The 25,206-nt window shown below is 41.8% G+C and overlaps 1 protein-coding gene across 1 annotated transcript in view; it reads right to left on the bottom strand.

The window, feature by feature from the left end:
- Positions 1-25,206, bottom strand: part of LOC124796141 (carboxypeptidase B-like) — a 170,723-nt gene that overhangs the window by 36,843 nt on the left and 108,674 nt on the right. Inside the window, exon 5 of the mRNA XM_047260233.1 lies at positions 23,507-23,594. Within this exon, the coding sequence (XP_047116189.1) occupies positions 23,507-23,594 (88 nt within the window). The remainder of the gene's footprint in view (positions 1-23,506; positions 23,595-25,206) is intronic.

Genomic DNA, 25,206 nt, shown 5'->3' with positions numbered 1-25,206 from the left:
AAGTAAGATATAAAGAACACATGCTAGGTACAAATGGGGAAAATGTATATAATTCCACGTTTGCTGAACATCTATGGCTCTTACAGCATACGCCACGTAAACTGGATGACGTAGAATTGCTACACGAAGTGAGTAAGAGTTAAAAACTGGATCTGCTCGAGGAATTAGAGATTTTCAAGCATCTGTTTCAAAAAGATGGTTTTATTCTTAATGAACAGGTGCAGGTTAGAAACAAATTTTTTTGGATAGTTTCAAACCCCTCTTTGCTCTAATGTAATATAGTCTGGCTGACTAGAAGTTAGTTTTCTTGCCTGTTGATGTTGGTGAGATGCGCCTTTCCTGTCTTGTTGAGATTTTACGTATTTTTGATGGTTGCTGTTCATGACTTTCAATGTGTATGTGTGGTTAAATAATTCTGTTATGTTTTATTCATGACGACAGACGGTTTTGTTTTACTATAACATTTTTGTTGTTTTCGCTAGTATGTATTCTAGTCTTTAAGTTACGCAAGATTGTTGCCCTCTCTCGTTTGATGTGTTACCTAGCGCAAGCTTCATCTGCTTGGCACTAGGACGCAGGTAAATTGGTTTTATACTTTCTAATGTACGTAGGTTTTTTTAAATGGTTCTCATATGTTTTATTTATTAAGACAGAAGGTATGAATTAGAAAAACGTTCAATAATTTTGATGTCCATAAGCATGTATCCATGGGTTTTAATGCACGCGAATGTCTCACGCATACCACAAGTGCCCTCTCTCCGAGAAACTGTCTGCCCTAGGGCTTTCACACCCTCTTCACGCTAGTCCACAGGTGAAGTTCTGATGCTATGCCGTGTTCGCGTCTAACTTCTCTTCATAATTATGTTGTATAAATGGAGATGATGTTTTAACTACTGACGACGCCTTTGGCACGATTGTTTTATGTATCTCTACTGCAGGATGTGATTTTAATAAGTAACTAAAAGCTTTTGTGCTTGTAATACTTCGGTAATTCTACGGTAACTTAAGCTACACGTGTTTTTTATTTCTCAGTTATGGTGCTAAGTTTTTGTTACTGAAGGTGTCTTCTTGCTCAGGTGTATTTTGCTTCTGATGAAGGTATATTTAGATATACCGAAACCGTGGTCAAGGATTTTAATAAATCTTTATCCTGCAACTGTTTTGCTGTTATCATTTACCGTGAAGATTTTCAGCAGTTGCCGTTTCAGCCATGTTTAAAACCTTAAGTCAATATTCGAAACTCCGTCGTGCTGCTGCTAGATATTTCCCACACTAACAAACAGTATTTGTAAAAAGTTCTAGTTGATGCCATGTAGACAGTATAACAAAGATTCTGTGATACATCCACAGGGTTATAGATGAGGGAGGATGATGGCTGATTTGGAATGACTACATATAGTAGATTGTGTGCTACATGAGGAATCACTTCAGAATGCAACACTAGATTGAAGTCATAAGAAATGTATACAATCCTATAACCAATAAACTGGCTTTTCAGATCTATAGTGTTACGCTTTCTGACAGAAATTCTGTCTGAGATTTGGAATCAAGTCTTTCTATTCAACCACACACTTCCGCTGGGTCCTATGGCTATGACTTTTAATGATTACATCCACTGGTGGATTACATTCATGGCACTGTCATACCCCGAAATGAGTCACCTTTTTTGAACCTATCTGCTAAGAACCCCGCACAGCTGAACTCTAGCATGGTTGTAGAGAGTCTCTCTGCATCTTGTAACTGTTCCTCAGTCTCTACCTCACTCTCCCTGCAGCTTTATCCATGATATTGTTCCTATTTCAATCTGAACTGATCTGAGGTCTGTTATATCTACCACTTTCTGCATTCTGTGGAGAAACAGGTTGAGCTGAGTTAATGCGAAAGGACCATTTCTTAACCTCTCGGTGCAAATAGGAAAATGTTATCGTAACTCAGCCAACCATGTACAATGTGTAAGTCCAGCGCCAAATGAAGCTTTCTTCTGCAACATCAGGTAGCAGAAAAGACAATAGGAGCAGTTATGGTGGTGTTTCTTATCAGGAAAATTAGGAAGACTCCACATCATACAGGAACTGGAAGAAGGATGAGGATTTTGCTACTGAATGGTGGTGCATTTCCAAACTACATACAGGTACTACAGTCCAAAGGAGATTTGCATCTCTCAGGATGCATTCATGACTATCACCAAAACATTCTCTCCCTCCTCATTTTTTGTACCATCTAACAGACAAAACTACGAATTATAAAAACTTTCCTCACATCACCCAGCAGAGAACTCAATATGACATTACTGTGGCCATCTCTTCTGATATATCAGAAACAAATACCATATGCGTCCTAACATCGACCCTACATGGCGATACTATTAAATATATAGGTATTAATCCATTGGAGCAGATGGCCGGTGATCGAAGTCACTTACAAGACCAGTGTAAAGCTTCATCACCTGCACTGCAGGAGGACCACATCCTACAATCACAAGAGAGAGTCACTGAGTTGTTCTTTCATAAGCAGTTTAATACATTGTTCTTCAGATGTAACACATCCAAGCAGTGTATGACTACAGCTTTGTACACTGCCATACATTTTGTTTTTCCACCATGACCTCAAGGTCTGTGTTACGCTGACATTAACACTTGTTGAGCCATTCACTCTTACAGAAAGCTGGAAATCACATGGTGTAAACTCTTCTGCTCCCACAACACACAGGAAGATTGAAATAAAAGGCAGAGACAGAGACAGAGACAGAGTTGACAGAAACTGGAGGACACCGCAAGATATGAAAACTGCAAGAGTTTGCGGCATTGTGGAGCATTTCCAACAGCTGTCCAAAGGTGGTGATCTCCACATTTAATCTCATCTTCCACAGTGATGGGGTAGCAGATCTCTGGGTGTTTTGTTTTTCAGAGAGAACCTGAGCATTGATTCCTCACATTGGTGGTGCATATTGCGCCCAGATATGTGAGCGCTGTTTCAGTGTCCTAGGTGATATTTATCCTGACCGGCAAACCTTTGGAGACTGCGCCTTTCATTTTAATAATATACAGTGCATAACTACATGTAGAACAATGGGTATTCTGCAGGAGCCACAGAGTAAAGATGGTATGTGCCATCAGTTGTCAGTCCCATTAGTGGAGGGATGGAACGATTTTCGAACACTCAGGCGAAATGTAACTACCTTCATCACTCCACTTTTTTCGAATCTTCATCATTTTTACGTATTTTCTATCAATGTTCATAATTTTTTCGGGTTTTCCGTGATTTGAGCGCATTTTAGTCAGTTACTTGAGGTCCAAACTACCACTCTCGACGAGTTATTACGTCAACAAAACCTCTCACTGCGACGATCTCATGATGCTAACAGAGGATGACATTGCAGAATGGCCCTCAATTTCTGTTTCATTGCTAAACCAACGCCTCCATTACTTCATGGGGGTCATATACATGTGGATGTACCATGAACTCTGTTACACAGCCCATATCACATGAGAAAAATACTGTTTTCTTAGTGTAGGAAACAGCCATCAGCAGGAAGGAGGTGCAAAAACTACGTTCCTTAGCAGAAATACTTTATAAATTCTCCCCCTCCTTGAATGGACTCGCAAAGTATTCTCGCAGTCGTAAGATAAAGTACGAAATTCAGAACTATAGCACACAGTCCTGTTTATCATAAAAAGCTACCTCTTCGTTGAACCTGTAGGCTAAAGACCCTGAGCAAAACTCTATATGGCCTGTCTCTACGCACGTCATAACTCTTCCTCTGTCTGTTACAAATTCTTCCTGTAACACTGCCTCCGGCATAATTTGAAACTGATCAGAGGTAGAAGGTTATTGTACCCACTACATCCGACGTCTCCTGGAGGAACGGAACGAGTTTAGTTCCAAGAAACTTCGTATTTTTGCTTTTGCAAAGAGCAGAGCACCTGACTTGTACTGACCGACGCTAGCGATGTGGACCTGTTTCTCATTCCAATACTGTTACTGCCTTTCTGTGAAGACTGTTTCATACCAACCTCACATCAACCGTCCGATTACACACGATCTCTCTGGATGCTTGCATGCCGAGTAGTTTACCACTTCTTATTGGTGTGTAGTAGATACGAGCCTGATACGTTTGAGAGAGTTGTAATATAACAGACGATCAAGAAGAAGAAGAAACATTTTTATGGAGCTGTAGATGGAAGGAGTTTTAGACATTCTACGTAAATCACTTGTGCTGTCAGTTCTGTAGAATTGTTGCCGTGTCTGGGAAGAGAGAAATGATCATAGAACATAAGGACAAACACATAGCAGTGGTGTTTGTATGTGAACGCCTTTCTGCACTAATTTCGTGAGCAGAACAGACTCTCTTCCACACACGCAGCATCTCCCAAGCGTATGTACCTCATGAAAACCTATCACTGACTTAGGATCGCTGCAGTTATGAAACTGATGACGTGGTTTATGTTCAAGATATGGTACAAAAAAGGAGTACTTCACATACATCTTCGTTCATCTAGAGGAGGGTGTTGAAATGGATTTTCTATCTATGTACATGATTCATCACACGTGCATTTGAAGTCCTTTGCTGACACTCACGTGAGGAGGTTTCTTGTTAATGTAGTTAATGACGGCTTTAAGTCAACCAAACTACACTAAATTGTACATGACTCAATCACAACTGGTACACGCTGAAAGAACAACGGAAAACATAGTTAAATGTGTGGTAAATGATCTGCAGCGGCATCCCCCTATGTCTAGAATGCATCAGTCTACCATTAAATCACACCTCGTTACAACCCCTCTCAAGTGATCAATCCATCTACTTTCTATCATCCTTTGACGCAGATCCACACCAATTTAGAGACAGATGGTTCTCTTTTCCAGGAATGTATCAAAGTCAGCAGTCGACGAGACTGTATTCCAAATACCTCAATAGACATATATCAGAATGTTACTAAAAAGCATGCAGCAACTGTTCTTTATGGTATTTGTTAGGTGACACTACATGGCAGTGACTGGTAGAGAGAATGAAGAAGAACATTGTAAATACGGTTTGTTAGGATTTAAAATCCCTAAACAGTCTTGCACAGTGTAAAACACAGCATTCATTCAGCAGTTGTATATTGTAGCCCCCAGCTGGAAAAACAACGCTCTTTAGCTATAGAAACTTTATATAAATCTATAAGGTGTTTACTGATAACTTTGGGGTCATATATGGGCATGTGATCGGGTGTATATAAATTTATTAATCTACATTTGGCGGTCATCCATATTAAACATTCTATTCCAGCCACCTTATCGCTTTCCGCGAATATGTCTGTTTTCCTGGTTGCCAGTGCTCCCATCTCAACTACACTACTGGTCTTTAAAACTGCTGCACCTCGAAGACGACGTGCTACAGACGCGAAATTTAACCGACGGGAAGAAAATGCTGTGATATGCAAATGATTAGCTTTTCAGAGCATTCACACACGATTGGCACCGGTGGCGACACCTACAACTTGCTGACATGAAGAAAATTTCCAACCGATTCCTCAACACGAGGAAAGTTTCCAACCGATTTCTCATACTCAAACAACAGTTGACCGGCTTGCCTGGTGAAACGATGTTGTGATGCTTTGTGTAACGAGGAGAAATGCGTACCATCACGTTTCCGACTATGACAAAGGTCGGATTGTAGCCTATCGCGATTGCGGTTTATCGTATCGCGACATTGTTGCTCGCTTTGGTCGAGATCCAGTGACTGTTAGCAGAATATGGAATCGGTGGGTTCAGGAGGGTAATACGGAGCGCCGACGGCCTCGTATCCTTAGCAGTCGAGATGACAGGCATCTTATCTGCATGGCTGTAACGGATCGTGCAACCACGTCTCGAACCCTGAGTCAATAGATGGGGACGTTCGCAAGACAACAACCATCTGCACGAACAGTTCGACTACGTTTGCAGCAGCATGAACTATCAGCTTGGAGACCATGGCTGCGGTTACCCTTGACGCCACATCGCAGTCAGGAGCGCCTGCGATGGTATACTCAACGACAAACCTGGGTGCACGAATGCCAAAACATCATTTTTTCGGATGAATCCAGGTTCTGTATACTGCATCATGACGGTCGCACCCGTATGTGGCGACATCGCGGTGAACACACATTATAAGCGTGTATTCATCATCGCCATACTGGCGTATCACCCGGCGTGATGGTATGGGGTGCCATTTGTTACACGTCTCGGTCACCTCTTGTTCGCATTGACGGCACTTTGAACAGTGGACGTTACATTTCAGATGTGTTAAGACCCGTGGCTCTACCTTTCATTCGATCCCTGCGAAACCCTACATTTGAGAAGGATAACGCAGGACCGCATGTTGCAGGTCCTGTACGGGCCTTTCTGGATACAGAAAATGTTCGACTGCTGCCCTGGCCAGCACATTCTCCAGACCTCTCACCAATTGAAAACGTCTGGTCAATGGTGGCCGAGCAACTGGCTCGTCACAATACGCCAGTCACTACTTTTGATGAACTGTGGTATGGTGTTGAAGCTGGATGGGCAGCTGTACATGTACACGCCATCCAAGCTCTGTTTGACTCAATGCACAAGCGTATCAAGGCCGTTATTACGGCCAGAGGTGGTTGTTCTGGGTACTGATTTCTCAGGATCTGTGCATCCAAATTGCGTGAAATGTAATCAAATGTCAGTTCTAGTATAATATATTTGTCTAATGAATACTCGTTTATCTTCTGCATTTCTTCTTGGTGTAGCAATTTTAATGGTCAGTAGTGTATAACTCATATTCCTCTTGCTGTCCCATACTCGTTCCCATTTACAAGAATTTTCCTGCACGCAGAAGGAGACATGCAAGTACTCCCTCATTCCTCTCAATTTCCTCCGAATTTTGGCGCAGTTTCTCTCAATTTATACGTATTTTCTATCAATTTTCGTAATTTTATCGTTTTTATGGCACTTCTCGCCACGTATTCTAAAACTGCGACGTAGAAGGGGCAGGTACGCTGTGTACAGACATCTGCAAGATGATTGGGCTGTATGTATGAGTGTCTGCCGTCTAGTCAAGACAACTACTAGGATCACGGTAAAGTGCTACTCAGTATATAGCAGTGCACTTTGTCGCGTAGTGGTATTTGTTGTTGTTACTAATCCTACCACGTGGTAGGGCCTTTCCTCCCTCTTAGCCCTGGTGTGAGTGAACAAACTTAGGAATTCTACAGTGCTTTATGAAATACACTTAGCAGACCTGTAGTGGTCAGTAATTCCATAATCATGACGATTATAAACTTACGCCGAAATTTGAAATTCCAACTATGATTTTATACTCCACCACTTCCATCGAGATATAAAATTCACGATAGGTCAATTTATTGTTTCCAATAGTCGTACTGCCAGAAAACACACCAGTCCCACCACTCTGTGGATAGTCCAAGGACATATCATGAGATTAAGCTGAAATTTGAAATGCTTTGGTACTTCCTACCAAACTCTGCTAGTAATACCAGTAGGAGGCAAGGGAACAAAAATCTAGAAGGTTTTGGAAACCAGGCGCTTGTGGATTCGAATGCTGCCAAAAATAACACTCCTACTATCCACCAATCGGATGCAAGGAAAAACTGCCCCTCACAGAGGGTATCAATTTAATTAATTAATCAATGTGATAGAATGAAGGAATACTTCCAAAAGATCCATCGCTGGTGATTTAGCAGGTATACACTGCTATGTTTATGACAAGAGGAGTTAGTGTGGCACATGACAATGCTCACTGGGCGGGAAGCGGTCATTTGAGAGCTTGAGAGAGAAAGAGAGAGAGAGAGAGAGAGAGACAGAGAGAGAGAGCACTTGTTTTGATAGCAATTTCTCAGGTATCAGTATAAAAGAGGTGCCACCACCCAATGCAGTGTTTGGGATTCCAAGATCAAAGGAGGCCGATATGTGGTCCGTTTTCCGTGGCTTTTAGTACTGTGTTCTGTAATTAGGACTTTGCGTGGATTTTGACCTCCATGGTTGCACCTGGACAGCAGACACATGCGTGGGACATCCCAAACAGTGGCTACTATACTGCACTTCATTCCATTCCTCGGTGCTTACAGTTATAACGTCATAGGAAGTGGGCTGGGGAGGCAGATTGAGCTGTATCTAAGTGAGGGAGCCCTGTCTTCTGCTAACTGATTAAATAGATAATATGCACCAATATACAGGGTTATTACAAATGATTGAAGCGATTTCACAACTCTACAATAACTTTTTATTTGAGATATTTTCACAATGCTTTGCACACACATACAAAAACTCAAAAAGTTTTTTTAGGCATTCACAAATGTTCGATATGTGCCCCTTTAGTGATTCGGCAGACATCAAGCCGATAATCAAGTTCCTCCCACACTCGGCGCAGCATGTCCCCATCAATGAGTTCGAAAACATCGTTGATGCGAGCTCGCAGTTCTGGCACGTTTCTTGGTAGAGGAGGTTTAAACACTGAATCTTTCAAATAACCCCACAGCAAGAAATCGCATGGGGTCAAGTCGGGAGAGCGTGGAGGCCATGACATGAATTGCTGATCATGATCTCCACCACGACCGATCCATCGGTTTTCCAATCTCCTGTTTAAGAAATGCCGAACATCATGATGGAAGTGCGGTGGAGCACCATCCTGTTGAAAGATGAAGTCGGCGCTGTCGGTCTCCAGTTGTGGCATGAGCCAGTTTTCCAGCATGTCCAGATACACGTGTCCTGTAACGTTTTTTTCGCAGAAGAAAAAGGGGCCGTAAACTTTAAACCGTGATATTGCACAAAACACGTTAACTTTTGGTGAATTGCGAATTTGCTGCACGAATGTGTGAGGATTCTCTGCCGCCCAGATTCGCGCATTGTGTCTGTTCACTTCACCATTACGAAAAAATGTTGCTTCATCACTGAAAACAAGTTTCGCACTGAACGCATCCTCTTCCATCAGCTGTTACAACCGCGCCGAAAATTCAAAGCGTTTGACTTTGTCATCGGGTGTCAGATCTTGTAGCAATTGTAAACGGTAAGGCTTCTGCTTTAGCCTTTTCCGTAAGATTTTCCAAACCGTCGGCTGTGGTACGTTTAGCTCCCTGCTTGCTTTACTCGTCGACTTCCGCGGGCTACGTGTGAAACTTGCCCGCACGCGTTCAACTGTTTCTTCGCTCACTGCAGGTCGACCCGTTGATTTCCCCTTAGAGAGGCATCCAGAAGCTTTAAACTGCGCATACCATCGCCGAATGGAGTTAGCAGTTGGTGGATCTTTGTTGAACTTCGTCCTGAAGTGTCGTTGCACTGTTATGACTGACTGATGCGAGTGCATTTCAAGCACGAGATACCCTTTCTCGATTCCTGCCGCCATTTTGTCTCACGGCGCTCTCGAGCGTTCTGGCGGCAGAAACCTGAAGTGGGGCTTCAGCCGAACAAAACTTTATGAGTTTTTCTACGTATCTGTAGTGTGTCGTGACCATATGTCAATGAATGGAGTTACAGTGAATTTATGAAATCGCTTCAATCATTTGTAATAGCCCTGTATTATTGACATTGGTTTGAGATCCTACCACTCCAGCTCAGAGTGAGTCTTCATCAACCAACATTTTCTGAGAGGGGCGGTGAGGGAGAGGGGTGGAGTGGGAGCATCCTCTGGTGGTGGCACTGTGCACTATCTCAGTCTATCCCTGCCTGTCAATGTGAACACACACCATGAAAATTTTACAACAGGTCAAGACTTCGAATCTGCAGTACTGTAATTATGTAATTAGGACATGTAGTTGTTGAATATGATCTTTTTCCGCCAAATAAAGAGATCCAACCGTTGATTATTTAGTTTTTCAAATACACAGTATACCCTCTGCTATGTAATTGACATTGACTTCAATTTCGTATCATGAAATTCATTCACACCAGCACATAGTCAGGCCTTTCACCACAAATTTGATGAGAGGGGGGAGGTAAAGTGGGGAATGGGAGATGAGGTCTGAGGGATTTACAGAGGAGGATGGATCCATTAATTGATCGATTTAATTAATTAGTCAATTAATTTGATATCATAACTGTGCTTGTATGGGCAATGGGGAGTGGAGAGGGTTGGGTATTTTTCTGAGGGATGTGGTGGGGAGGAAGCGAAAGAGGTGATGGTTTCATAGAAGGACAGATTATCCATGGAAGTTCATAAATGAACCCTCAGGGGTCACAAACCACTAAGCAGAATCATAGGTTAAGGTGAGGGGGAGGGTTCATAAATCAATCAAGTTTCCTCCTGAATGCATGCTACACACACTAACAAATTGGCATAAAATGAACATCACCCTACTACAGGCACTACATCTATAACACTTCAATTATTGTTTGGCAACATGAAGACTATGGATAGCTGCAAATACTCAACAGGTAGTCGAATGTAGACGTTTCCAGTCAATGATCAGTTCAACTGGACCAGAGGACCCAGAGGACCCAGTTGCCCGCTCGACAACTTTGGTCAGTGGCTTTGTGAGGTCTGCGCCACACTCAAACCCCAGCTCTCATCAACTACAAGTGTGATGCATCTGCCCAACCACAGTTATCCAGCTACCTACAGTCATGAGCCATACTATGGCTTCAGCTGTCAGAGACTATAGTCATGTGTGTGTTTGCGTATGTGCATGTGTGTATTTATTCTGTCTTTGACAATGGCCTTTTTGGTCGAAAACAAAGTCTCTGAGAGACGTTGTGTTGTGCCATTCTGGAACTCAGCACATCCGCTATATGGTAAGTAGCAACTAGCTTTTCATTATATTTATTAAATTTATAAGTCTTTATTAACAGTTTTTTGTAACATATCTTTAATTAATCTTTTATATTTGCAATGAAAACTGGAATTTTGTATACAATATGAAATAACAATTAGAAGAAAAACACTTTTAAATAAAAGTGCTTGTCTTCTCTAATTTCTAATTGCGTAGCGTTCTTAATAAAAACGATAGATACGTGTTACTAAGCATATACTTTATGAATTTTGTATTTAAATGATTTAAGTGTGCTAACTGAACAGGGAAAAAAAACGAAAAACGTAATGCCCAAAAAGAGACTTGAACCAGGGACCCAATGATTGCCGTTACCGAGCGCTACAGACTTTTTTCATGTTTGTGCATTGTACGCCTCACAGAAACGCTCACAGAACATGCACCTTTGGCGAAAAACGCGACAGCAACGGGGAACATAATCCAGGGCACACACATGGCAAGCAAGAATTCTGCTACAAAGACAGGCAGCACACTGGAAACTTAAGCTATGTCTGAGAGAGGTAAAAGTATTCAGAAAAATTCAAAGTCGATTATTTGGAGAATTTTTTAGGGCTGTCTTCAATTGCTGAGGTAGATTTATATTTGAGTGCTGAACTTTAACGTAAATATAAAAAAATTACAAAAATGCTATTTTTGTGTCGCCTCCTTGTTAGATGGAGAGGAGTGGATGGATGTGGACGTAACATCAGGGGGTTTGTTGGCAGCACTGCTGTTCACGTATTTATTAGTGATATAGAAAACAATATTGTTAGTTACCTCAGTCACATCGCAGATGATGCAGTTGACTATAATAAAATGCTGTTCCAAAAAAATTTGCACAAACATCTTATCACAGACTGATAAGATTTCAAAGACATGTAAAGATCGGCGGCTTTGTTTAAGCGGACCACACCCTGCCTATCTACCAATGTTAATTTAGGCAAGTATTTGACCCATTTATTAAAAAACTATTTGATGCAGGACCTTAATATTTTTACTGTATGTTACATGATGCTAATAGAGTCAACTGTACTAAAATATACTTATCCATTTTATAGTTTTTAAGAAATTTTTTAAAAATTTATTAACAAAAAGTATTAAGGTTTTTCTGCAGAAAATACTTTTTTGTGGACTTCCTAATGGGGGAATATTAATGAATGTAGTACCAGAGGTGGCTTTTATGTTATTCAGAGTCTCTGAAAATTTCATTCAGTTATTTATGATGGTTTCTGGTATAATGGGGCATATGTACTGAAAATTTTAGTTTGTGGGGAACTGACTTTAAAGAAATTTTTTTTTAAAATTTGTTACTTACAGTTCATTAAAACTTCCCTGCTGTATATGATTGCCCTTCTTTGGCCTCTAGCAGATCTTTCAGCTTCTTTTTCACCTTCCTGGATGTTTTTCTTGCTTTCTTGGCCATATTACATGCAGACTATGTCTGCATCGGCTATCCTCATTTTATCGCAATTTTGCAGCACACTGATCATATTTTCAGCAGCATTAATTCCCAGCTTTTTCAGTACCCAACACTTTCCAATATTACCACAACTGAATGTAATAACAGCATCATGAACTCCTAGTTTCATTGCATGCAAGTGTACAAATACAGTCTAGGAAGGTGGTTCCAAATTATGCAGTTGAAACATTCATTTGGGTTCTGTGTTTGCCCATGCAGACATTTCCTTAGAAAGTCAGGGTGAGCCATGTCTCTGGAAATAGGTTTAATTGCTGTAATAACATCAGCAGGGAGAGAATGCTGGTGAGAATAAGATTCTCCAGTTGCCTGAGACCTATTTTATTTGCACTACGAATTTTCTCCTGATGGACACAATCCATGACATGGATTATCATCAGTAGAGGACTTATGGAAGAATATGGCCGAAACATCTCTCTTCATTGCCTCAAGATTTTCTTTATTTCTCTTAATTACCTGCACATAGTATACCTGCAAGTTTTCTATTTCAGTTTTAGTTAACTAACCTTGTCCGGTCAACAATTTTCCACCTTCTAATTTTTTTCCTCTCTCAACAGTTACTTTTCTCAGCCTTGTTCCCAAACGTTTTTGAACATGGGCTACACAATCTGTTTTGCTAATAATGGCACCTCCATATGGCTTAGAGTTCATCACATTGTTGTATGCCTTACTGTCACCATCACCCAAATATTTGGTGTACCCTATGCCTCTTGTTTCTACAGAGTGATGAAATATTTGTTGTACTCCATGAACTTACATGCCACCATTTGTTCCTCTAAAATTAGCCACACAGTTGTGTTCTTTATTTTCACTGAGTTTATAGCTTTTGCAATATTTAAACTTATCTCCACACCTAACACTTTACCGATGTCTACACTCGTGGCAGTCACTACTCCATTCAGAGAAGTATGTCCTCTTTTCTATCAACTTTCATCAAGATCAACTGAAATATCCGAACATCCATCATTTCCTCACATACAGCTTTCTCTAATATTGCAATAAGTTTTTCTAATTTATTTTGTGGTTGATGTAAGTTCATCACTGAACAAAATGTTCTCCCTGCAGCCATGCCCTTGCCAATGGATCGTAAGGGATAAACTAATCAAGTATTGATTTCATAAGGGCCACTTGCATCTGCTTTTGAAGATCTCATAAATGAAATCACAGCTGAGCGTTTAGTGCAAATTAAATCCAAAGCAATTGATAGGCCTTTTCCCCCATTTGCACTCTCACAAATTTTCACACTCTGTGACTCACCACACTGTCTACATTGTACAAATTTAGAAATTACATCTGATAATATTCTCAAATTTATAATAATGTTACTGCACCCCTTGTCACTTACAGTAAATTCGCTGTAACTCTCTTGAAATGCTAAGAGCTTCTTTGATGATGCACTTGTTGAAGAATTACAATTAGAAACATCGTTGCCAGGCGTCATAACCTATTGCACAGAAAGCCTTCTAAACTTGTTTCCTCTAAATTGTCGTTTCTTGAAAATGCCTTTACGTTTCATCATTTTCAATAAAGACAACATAACACACGTAAACAAGCACTGCAAACGTAAGTATAACAACTACTCGCAATCAAACTTGAACAAAATTAACCGCATGTTTGAAAGCGTGTTGTTTACAAACAGCAGAAACAAAATAACACCAACCTTTGCATTCCAAGGATAGCCAACACACTCGAGAAAAAAAATATCCCTAACGTGCAATGTAGGGGATATAAAGATCTAAAATATATGCAGAAAAGTGGATGACAGAAAAGTGGGCGTGGCACATAAACACACGTGGTAGGAAAATGCTCTTTAAATGCTAGAAAAAAATTTTTTCAGCAAAATCCTTTTCGGAGTAGTTAAATAAAACCTTAATCTATTGAAATATGATGAAAACCGAAAAGCGATTTTATCGACCTTAACCACGGGGTGTTTGAAAATGTAAAGCGAAAAACATATTAAGCATGTGGCATTATGCGCTGTCTAAATCGCCGCGCATTAAAACTGCATTTTCTGGGGCACAAACCCTCGGGTTCTATTGGTAACAGAAATGCATGGGCAAATGTTTCCGATAACGCTTGGGATAGAGATCACTTGTGTACCGAACAGAAGGATTACCTTGCTGTAACTGTCCTACAGTACAGGTATAAAGTTTGAATAGTACACATTACTTCCATCTCGGGCAAATGGAGCAAATCAGTTGCTTCTGTTTGCATTGTATGTAGTCTCTGGTGTACCTTGACGGGCTTGTGGAGATACATTTAGTTCAAGGCCGGTTGTTGATAAAACTCGAAAAACATGGTTATATGATACCAATACAGAGCCGCAGATTCCAGGCCGCCTATTCACAGGAAATGGCTGGAATTTAGACGATATATTTTTAATATCAACCTTGAACAAATGGTTCAAATGGCTCTAAACACTATGGGACTGAGGTCATCAGTCCCCTAGACTTAGAACTACTTAAACCTAACTAACGTAAGGGCATCACACACATCCATGCCCGAGGCAGGATCCAAACCTGCGACCGTAGTAGCAGCGCGGTTCCGGACTGAAGCGCCTAGAACCGCTCAGCCACAAAGCGGGCCCCAACCTTGAACATTTTTTGTTATATTAATCCATTTCCGAGGTACAGAGATTCAGAGGTACCTTACATGTACACATAAAAAGCTCACTAAAATGTGGTCTAGGGCGAAAATGTAGTTTATAGAGTGACGTAACACAGAGAATAAGCTGTGAAGTGTTATCTGTTAGCATCAGAAAGCTTCCGGGAACGCCATGTTGTAGTACTGAAGGACTTGAAATATTTTTGTGCACGTAAAATCCGGTCTGAGACGTAAAAATAGTTCTGCATTATTTCAGTTTCTTGTAAGTGAACTATCAAAATTTTAAAAAGTTTGTTTGTGTGGCCATCCTCAGCAGCAAGCATATAAATACTTGTTTTGTAAATAAAACTGCCTTTTCCTGTTGCTAGTTACTTTATTTATCCCACACGCGTTTCGCCTTCTCCTGTTTTAAGGCTTAGATCCCACTAATGATGCCTTATAACAGGAGAAGGTGAAACGCGTGTGGGATAAATAAAGTAACTAGCAACAGGAAAAGGCAGTTTTATTTACAAAACAAGTATCAAAATTTTACTGACTGATAAAGTTCTTTCCATATACCCTACAGTAGCAGGGAAAAGAAGAGAACTAGTGGAAAGATACTCCTATCGGCTAACAAAAAGGCTAATATACTCCTGTTCTGAAAGGTGCTGACTGAAACGTGGTGTAGCAGGTGCCTCATTCTACGTACCTCATGGTCTTTAAAAATGTCCCCAAAAAGTTTGGCATGTGAACGTATTCGCGATTCTCACGTTGGGAGAGCAGGAGACATTGGCAGGCTGTAACAGAAGGAAAAGTAATAAATGCTGGAAGACATCAGACTGTGACTGAGGTATAGAAAGAGCGATGGAGAAAATGCGTGAGAGAGAAAGGGGGACAGTGCCGGTAGAACATATTTGACAGTGGCTGAGCAGTACTAGGAAAAGAGTGAAGGCGACAGCGGCGGTGGTAGAGGAATGAAGAGAAGAAGAAAGTGCAAGTGGGTGAGAGCCAGTGATAGTGAGAGACAGAGTCTATGAGAATGACACCGAGGAGGAGAGAGAGAGACTGACAGTGAGAAGAGAGAGCAGCAGTGGGAAGGAATGGACAGCAGCACTAAGAGAAAGCCAGAGGGAGACACTGGCAGTGAAAGGAGACAGCATTTGTAGGACAGAACGTAGGGGACTGTGGCTGTGAAATAATGGATAGTGACAGAGACACAAATGACAATGAGTTGGGCCGAATGAGAGTGAGAAAGCATAAGTGGGAACGGATGAGTGTGAGCGACTTACAGTGATGGACTAGTGGATGTGAGCTAGTTACTGTTAGGGAAGCTTGTAGAAGTGAGAGGCGAGTTGCACGTTAAGAAAAATGTGCGCTATGTTTGGGGAAATTTTTAAAGGGGCTCAGGAGCGTAGAATGTACAGCACTGTTTTACATCCAAATGCCTTTGAGTTACCTTATGCAGATCAATCACTTACTAACGGCACGGCGTGGAAACCAAACCTAATCCGGAAACTTGTTGGTAGTAACTTGGGGAGACAACCCCAGGTGGCCAGTACTTCTGCTGTGGCGCTCTCTCAACTGGTGAACATGCCTGCCCAGTGTGGTATAAATCCGCTCACCCGAGAAAAATAGACGTAGTCCTCAATGACACTGCAATGTCAGTTACTGGAGGCCCGAAACCAACTCCTGTTGATAAACTGTATGATGCGGCAGGCACTAATCCTCCCCCCGCAAATTCCGAAAGGAAGCAAATGAGTTACACCCACAGCATGGACATACTCCAACGAGACCTAGCTTGAAATCTAAGATGAGCTTTCTGCAGTCAACATTTGCTCAGAATACATCAGCCAAGAAAGTCAGAGAAAAGATACGGGCAGCTAAAGTAAGTCATACCCAAGCAGGGTTTAAGCCACACACAACTTGAACTGGGTTACATGGAGATCACTGAAGAAGCTACGGACGCGCGTTGGAAAATCTAAGGACAACCTAATGAAACTAGTATACTTACAACACTATGTGAATCTTGAGTAAACAGACAATGGAACATCTGCGCAATGTTTATGTTGCCCTGCTTCTTGCAACGAAGAGGAGATGTTCAAGATAGAAAAAAATGATGTGGCTGCCTCTCGTTTCTGGGCAAGGGTTGTGTTATTTCAGTTTTATATGTATGAATATCTACACTAAAGCTCCAAAAACCTGGTATATGCATTCGTATTCCAGCACATCCAAGTTACTGATGAAGTGGGGATTTTCCCGTAGGACCACTTTACGAGTGCACCGTGATATCAGGAATCCGGTAAAACGTCAAATCTCCGACGTCGCTGTGCCTGGAAAAAGATCCTGCAAGAACGGGACCGACGACGACCGAAGAGAATCGTTCAGTGTCACAAAACTGCAACCTGAAGCAAACCAAGCGCTGTATCATGTGTGAGATACAGAGGCGAGCGAGTCCGCCCGGACTTACCCCAGTTCACTGCTAGTAGCGCCACGTCACCTTAACGCGTCTGCATGTAGCGCACAAGTATTGCACCACAATTTAGTATGAATTAAAAATCAAAATTTATGTTTAAAACTTTGTTAAATTATAGTTTAGTGTAATAATGTTCCAAATACCAGGTCTTGATGTTCTAGACTTAATAGTTTACGGAAAAATGCCGTTTTAAGAGAAAAATCAAAGGCACTAAATAATGACGATAGGAAGCCAAAATTTGCTCAGAAGGTGCAATTAGAATTATAAATAAGTGATGCTGTCTCCAAAACCATAGAACAAAAATTAACGCCAGAATCCACGTTTTTCGGAAAAATCAGAGGCGCTAAATAATGGACTTAGAAACTTGAAAATTTGTTTTATGCTTCAGTACACTTCAAAAATAATAACAGAGAGTCCACGTTAATCTACCTCTTATAGTTATTGAGTAATTAAATAAATACTAATTTTGTAACGAAAATGTACCTAAGTGTTGTAGATTAAGTACTTGAAATTTTAATGATAGAGGATTTTGGTTAAACCAGATGATCAAATAATAGAGCTAAACCAAGTTTAAGACTTGTAACATAAATAGCAACTAATATAAGTCCTGGCAAAGGTATGGTTCAGAGGTAACAATCTACCGTTAGTTCCACTAAATAAATTCTATTAAGCAAAGTTTTCATTCTAGCGAGCCGAAACTTTCTACGTGCTTTCAAACTGCTTATCTGCATACCAGTAAAAATTAAGAAGTTTCTAAAGTAATTGGTAACTATGTTATTAAAGATTAAGTGGCCGAGATAGCGGTCGTCTGTAGACTGCCGCCGTATGCAAATAGACAGACAACAGATGTTTTCTGGGCAGTCCGCACCGGCACCTTATAAATACAGCCCATGAAGCAGTAGGAAGGTTCACTTAGCTCTCAGACACTGTGAGGTCCACGCCAGTTAAACGTCTGGTCGCCCTCTGGCTCGGATGACGCGTGACAAGCGCGTATTTGGCAGTGAAAACAGATAGTGAATCGCGAGGACTGTACACCGTCCTGGATCGTTTAGTATTCGGTAAAATAACTGTTAGTGTGCCTTCCGGGTGGAATTCAATTCCGCGTGGCAAGTGGTGAATTTATTTCCACTTTTATGGCGAGCATTAATTTTTGAACATATACTGCGAACTTTCCATTGAGTGATGTTAGTCAGGGCGAAAAACAATCAGGTAGGAAGTTACCGTAGAGGTCGCCTCTGAACTGCTACAGGTCCTGTTAGATTAGAAAGACTTGTTTTCAGTTGAACGTGACGCAATTTTAAGTGTTGTTTGTGAGAAATTTTAATTAAATTAAGTCTTGATTGGAACTTTAAACTTTTACTGAAGTCATAGTTCTGATTTCGCAAAGAAATGGGAAATAGACACTTTTCTTTCAGTGGGCTGGACCGGAATGTGGTCGTGCAGACTGGAAACTGAGATCAATATGTTTCCCTTCGCTTTCTGGCTGACCACCAAATTAGTTGCCGGGCTCACGTGATTAAAGACGGCATGAAAACTTTAAACAAGTGAAGTAACTTACTCGCCGCCCCACAAATCCTTCCGAAAATTGCTGTAGATTTTAATGCTGGGCCATCAACAAGTGTCAGCGTGCGAACCATTGAACGAAACATCATCGATATGGGCTTTCGGAGCCGAAGGCCCACTCGTGCTCCTTTGATGACTGCACAACTCAAAGCTTTCACCTCGCCTGGGCTCGTCAGCACCGACATTGGACTGTTGATGACTGAAAAAATGTTGCGTGGTTGGACGAGTCTCGTTTCAAATTGTATCGAGCGGATAGACGTGTACGGATAGGGAGATAACCTCATGAACCCATGTACCCTGCTGTCAGCAGGGGGCTGTTCAAGCTGGTGGCGGCTCTGTAATGATGTGGGGCGTGTGCAATTGTAGTGATATGGAACCCCTGATACGTCTAGACACAACTCTGACAGGTGACACGTACGAAAGCATCCTGTCTGGTCACCTGCATCCATTGATGTCCATTGTGCATTCAGAAGAACTTGGGCAATTTCAATAGGACCATGCGACACACCACACGACCAGAATTGCTAGAGAGTGGCTCCAGGAATACTCTTCTAAGTTTAAACACTTACACTGGCCACAAAACTCCCCAGGCATGGACATTATTGAGCACATCTGGGATGATTTGCAACGTGCTGTTCAAAAGAGATTTAAATCCCCTCGTACTCTTACTGATTTACGGACAGCCCAGCAGAATTCATGGTCTCAATTCCCTCCAGCACTACTTCAAACATTGGTCGATTCCCTATCACGTCCTGTTGCTGCACCTCTGCGTGCTCGCGAGGCCCTACACGATATTAGGCAGGTATACCAATATCTTTAGCTTTTCATTTTATAAATTTATTTCATTTTATTACCTGAAATTGTAAATTTATAGAATCCTCTGTGTATTCTTCTGACTGTAGTAAATAAATAAGCAATGGGTGAATTTCCATATTCAGTTTGCCACTCAGAACAAAGAATTAGGTAAAGGTGTGATATTCAACGCAGGGCGGGCCAGAGTGACCGAGCGGTTCTAGGCGCTTCAGTCTGGAACCGCGCGACCGCTACGGCCGCAGGTTCGAATCCTGCCTAGGGCATGGATGTTTGTGATGTCCTTATGTTTAAGTAGTTCAAATTCTCGGGGACTGATGACGTCAGATGTTAAGTCCCATAGTGCTCAGAACCATTTGAACCATTCAAGGCAGGTAATTGAACGAAGGACAGACAGCATGACTGGTTTAAAAAGTCGCTAAAAGAATTTATTCCTTTAGTTCAAAGTGATAGCTGAATTACCGTACCATCATAAGAAAAGTAAAATTTCAGTCAGCTCTGCACCAATGCGTTGTTCCTCAGCTTTCCTTTGAATTAAGAAATTTATTTGCTTCGGCTCTTCATACCTGTAATCGTAATTTCCAACAGCAATTGCCCAGTCCAATTTAATTAACTATATAAATAATGAACTATTTTCGATTTTCATAGAATAATCAAACGATCGTGATGACTGAGTGTTGTGTGATGTCCTTAGGTTAGTTAGGTTTAAGTAGTTCTAAGTTCTAGGGGACTGATGATCATAGCTGTTAAGTCCCATAGTGCTCAGAGCCAATCAAACGTGTTTTATCAAAATGGTGTAAATCTACAGCGCTTCCTGTAGTTTCAATCACAATGCCCGCTTTCGACATGCATTGGATTACGATAAAAACATTTTAATTGCTTGCCTTCGTCACATACGGCGAAGAATCACTGAGCAACAATAGGATCCTGTTTTACTTAAATTTATGGGCATGAAGTATACAGACTTCTGCCAACATCTACCGAGCCAAACTAGGTTGCTGGAGCTCACTATCAAAGTTACAATCTGCAACAAAAGTTGGGAAATAACTCATGTTCTGTAGAGTAGACAGTTTTAATGTGATAAATAGTAATAAAATAATATCGATAAACTGAAGAAAAGATTTGAATGGATGTAAAGACAGTGTGAATAAATAGTGCTGACTAATGGCTAATAACGTTAACAATAACATTGGTACTACTACTGAGGACGCTGCTAGTTACACTGCCACTACTACTACTAATAATACGGATTGTATTGTATTGTATTGTGTGTTGACCGGGGGCTTAGGAATGACGTCCCCGCCGCAACCGCAGTGGTCCACAACCCCACGACGACTACCACAGTACACTTTACCCCTCCGCCGCCCCACACCGAACCTCTATTTCAGGGTTATTGTGCGTTCGGTCCCCAGTGGACACCCCGCCCCCCCCTCCCTCACCCCAGGGAACGTCTCACACCAGACGAGTGTATGTTTGCGTGGTAGAGTAATGGTGGTGTACGCGTATGAGGAGAACTTGTCTGCGCAGCAATCGCCGACATAGTGTAGCTGAGGTGGAATAAGGGGCGTCAGCCCGCATTCGCCGAGGCAGATGGAAAACCACCTAAAATCCACCTACAGACTGGCCGGCTCACCGGACCTCAACACAAGTCCGCCGGGCAGATTCGTGCCGGGGACCAGGTGCTCCTTCCCTATCCAGAAAGCCGTGCATTAGACCACACGACTAACCAGGTGGGCAATAATACTGATAGTGGCAGACACGAAAAGTGTTTATAGGTTTACAAAAGTAGTATTTTCTGGCATAGTTTTCCGAGCCATAGATGCTTACATACACAATGAGGTAGCAGAAGTCATGGGATACCTCCTAATATTGTGTGTAATCTCCTTTTTCCCGGTGTAGTGCAGCAGCTACACGTGGCATGTACTCAACAAGTCACTAGACGTCCCCTTATAGCCCTTCTTAGCTGCGAAATCGTTCCCAGTGCAGGATTTTCCTCACGAATTGAGCTCTATATTATGTTCATAAACGTTGGATGCGATTCATGTCGGGCGATATGGGTGGCCAGATCATTCGCTCGATTTGTACAGAACTATTGGGGCCCGGTGACATGGCAACTGTTATCCATAAAAATTCCATCGTTGTTTCGGAACATTAAGTTCATGAATGACGGCAGATAAAAGCCGAACATAGCCATTTCCAGTCAATGATCAGTTCAGTTGGTCGAGAGAACCCAGTCCATTCCATGTAAACACAGTCCATACCTTTATAGAGACACCGCTGGCTTCCACAGTGCCATGTTGACAACTTGGGTCCATTGTTTCGTAGGCTCTGCGCTACACACTAATCGTACCCTCAGCTCCAACCAACTGAAATCGGGACTCATCTGACCAGGTGAAGGTTTCCCGATAGTCTAGGATCCAATCGATACGGTCACGAGCCCAGGGGAGATGCAGCAGGTGATTGCTGTTATTACCAAAGGTACTTATGTTGGTGATCTGCTGCCATAGTCCATTAACACCACGCGTCGCACCACTGTCGTAACCGATACGTTCGTCGTACGTTCCACATTGAATTCTGCAATTATTTCACGCGGTGTTGCTTGTCTGCTAGCACTGTAAACTCTACGCGAACGCCACTGCTGTTGGTCATTAATTGAAGGTCGTCGGCCACTGCGTTGTTCTTGGTGATAGGTAATGCGTGCGTGCGTGCGCGCGCGCGTTTGTGTGTGTGTGTGTGTGTGTGTGTGTGTGTGTGAATTCCTAAGGGAACAAACTGCTGTGGTCATCGGTACCGATAAGTAATGCCTGAAATTTTGTATTCTAGGTACAAACTTGATGCTGTTGATCTCTGAATACTGAATTCCCCAACGATTTCGGAAATGGAATGTCTCATGCGCCTAGGTCCAACTATCATTCCGCGCTCAAAGTCTATTAATTTCCGTTGTGTGGTCATAAACATGCCGGAAACCTTTTCACACCAACCACCTGAGTACAGATGACGGCTTCGACAATGCACTGCCCTTTTTTATACCTTATGTACGCGACACTACCGCCAGGTGTATGTGTGCATCTCGCTGTCCCATGACTTTTGTCACCTCAGTGTACTACAGCACTTAAGAAATTAAGAGCTCTTTGAAACAGTGAAGAGCCCATTGGAGTAACGAGTGCGTACAGCGACAAAGGTAGACACTTTTGAAGCTTAAGCTGTTATTCAGTTCCCTGACACAATAAGCGAGATGATTTCACAGTCGGTATCATATTACAAGAAGGTGTTGGAGAAACTGAATGAATGATGGAACGGGACAGAAACGATTTTGTTCTGATGAGAACTAATATTTCTGCTGTGTTTTTCAGTTAGGAACCTTAAGATCGAGGAGAGATATGAGGGGAAGTGTACTTTCATGAGTCAGTAGAGGACGCAGAGTATGTGGAAATTCTGCGCCTGTCTGCACTTAGTCGAGATAGCTACTCGTAAGATGGAAAAATAAGATTAGAACGCCGCAGACACATGGAATGCAGGTATTCATCACCAGTTCCACACACCGGCACTTTTCCTGAGGAAAACCTTGCATGCCTGTTATTCCCAACTGCATTTTCATTGCACATTACTAACATAACTTTGATGTTTCTAGCTGTCTTCTTCTTCTGTGTTTGGGGTTATATACGTGACAAAGCATTCATAACATCTAAGAAACAATATTTTCAAAGTATTATTAAAGATTTATTAGAAACAGCACAATAAGAAATTAATTTCTGGAACGCCTTCGGATGCGCTAATTACGAAATGTCAGGCAGATAGAGAAACGTTAAAGTAAATCAACACTAGATGTAATGAATATTTGTGAATACTTACCCATCCAATGGAAGTCAAAGTTCCTGTTCGCATCCACTCCTACGCATTCAGCACATGTTGGAGATCGCGTCTTTCTCCACAGTCGCTCCTGTAACATTTTGAAGGACGATAATTGGTGAGAATACGGAGGTGATCACGTATGACATAGTCAAAATGAGGACGCAGCGATCCAAATGCTGTAAACTGCAGTATTTGTATCAGTCTGTGACCCCAACAGGCTCTGTTATTTCATTTGATTTCTATACCCTTGGTCGAAATTATTGAGATCCAAAAAATGGTTCAAATGGCTCTGAGCACTATGGGACTCAACATCTGAGGTCATCAGTCCCCTACAACTTAGAACTGCTTAAACCTAACTAACCTACGGACACCACACACATACATGCCCGAGGCAGGATTCGAACCTGCGACCGTAGCGGTCCCGCGGTTCCAGACTGTAGCGCCTAGAACCGCACGGCCACTGTTGAGATCCCAAGAAATTTTGCACGTGTGCAATATAAGTTACAGTAAAGAAAACCATTGGTTAAAATGTTGTTTTCCAGCATAAAAAAGGCCGAAAACAATGATCCACCTCAGAGTCATCAATAAAACATCTGGTATAATAAACTTTGTCATTTGGATGTTTCTCTGTGTACTATTCAGTTTGTTACATTCGCTTCTTGTGGACACGTATCACTAATCGAGTGCTCTTTTCCTGATTTGGTGTGTGACATCAATGGTACTGTTGCGCTGTGCCGAAAGGAAACGAATTTAGTTTAGAAAAACGAGTGCAGATAAAGCTTTTGCAAGAGCAAGGGAAATCGCAGGTGGAGATTTCGAGAACTATGAAGTGTTCCTACCGATTCGTACAATATACTACTGAGCAATTCGCCATGACCGAATAACATGTTAATAGGCCCAGAACAAACAAAATGTATTAATTTCAAAACCCATGAAAGAATTGTCTACAATATTTATTCACATTTCAGATTTTTGTGTGACCTATGACTATTGCCGGATGGGCAAGGACGTTGTGATCTGAAGCTGCAGGAGCACTGCAGAAGTGGGACAAAAGGTCATGTGTAAATCTGCTTCGGGAAAATATCATCGAGCTTCTGGACTGGTCTGCCCAATCACCTTACCTAAACCAAAAAGAGAATTTACAGAGTATACTGAAGTGCCAAGGCAGGCGGCCACAATTAAGAAGAACTAAAAGACTGCCTGCGCCTTGAGTGTAGCGCCATAAGTGACGAAGATTGTGAAAGGCTAGAGTTGTCTCTACCAAAAATAGTTTCTGCTGTAATAAGGGCTACAGGTGGCCCCAGAAATATTGATTTAGTGTTACTAATAAACATTAAAAACTGTAATAAATTGTTTCTATCTACTTAATACTCTTATTTTTGACAACTCTCAAAGCTACCAAGGGACCCAATACTTTTGGTCAATTGTGTAGGTCCATCAGCAATGAGCAGCTTCAGTATTGTGTTCTGTTTTTAACATGCTGACAACAAGCATTTTGGTATTGCCTGTCTTAGCGAACGGGTGACTATGTAGTGCATCACCCAAAGCTATGATGCAATGTCGACAACAGATTTATTACCTAGTGGGACTGCAACTGCTGTGTTTGGACGCAGGCTGAATTGGCATCCCTTCGCTCCCAGCCTCAGGCAGTGTTGGCTTCGGTCACACAGCTTGAGGCTGTTGCCAATGGGCATTACTGT

This window comes from Schistocerca piceifrons, chromosome 4, assembly GCF_021461385.2.
Source record: "Schistocerca piceifrons isolate TAMUIC-IGC-003096 chromosome 4, iqSchPice1.1, whole genome shotgun sequence".
Taxonomy (NCBI): domain Eukaryota; kingdom Metazoa; phylum Arthropoda; class Insecta; order Orthoptera; family Acrididae; genus Schistocerca; species Schistocerca piceifrons.
This window is presented reverse-complemented; position numbering and strand designations above follow the sequence as displayed.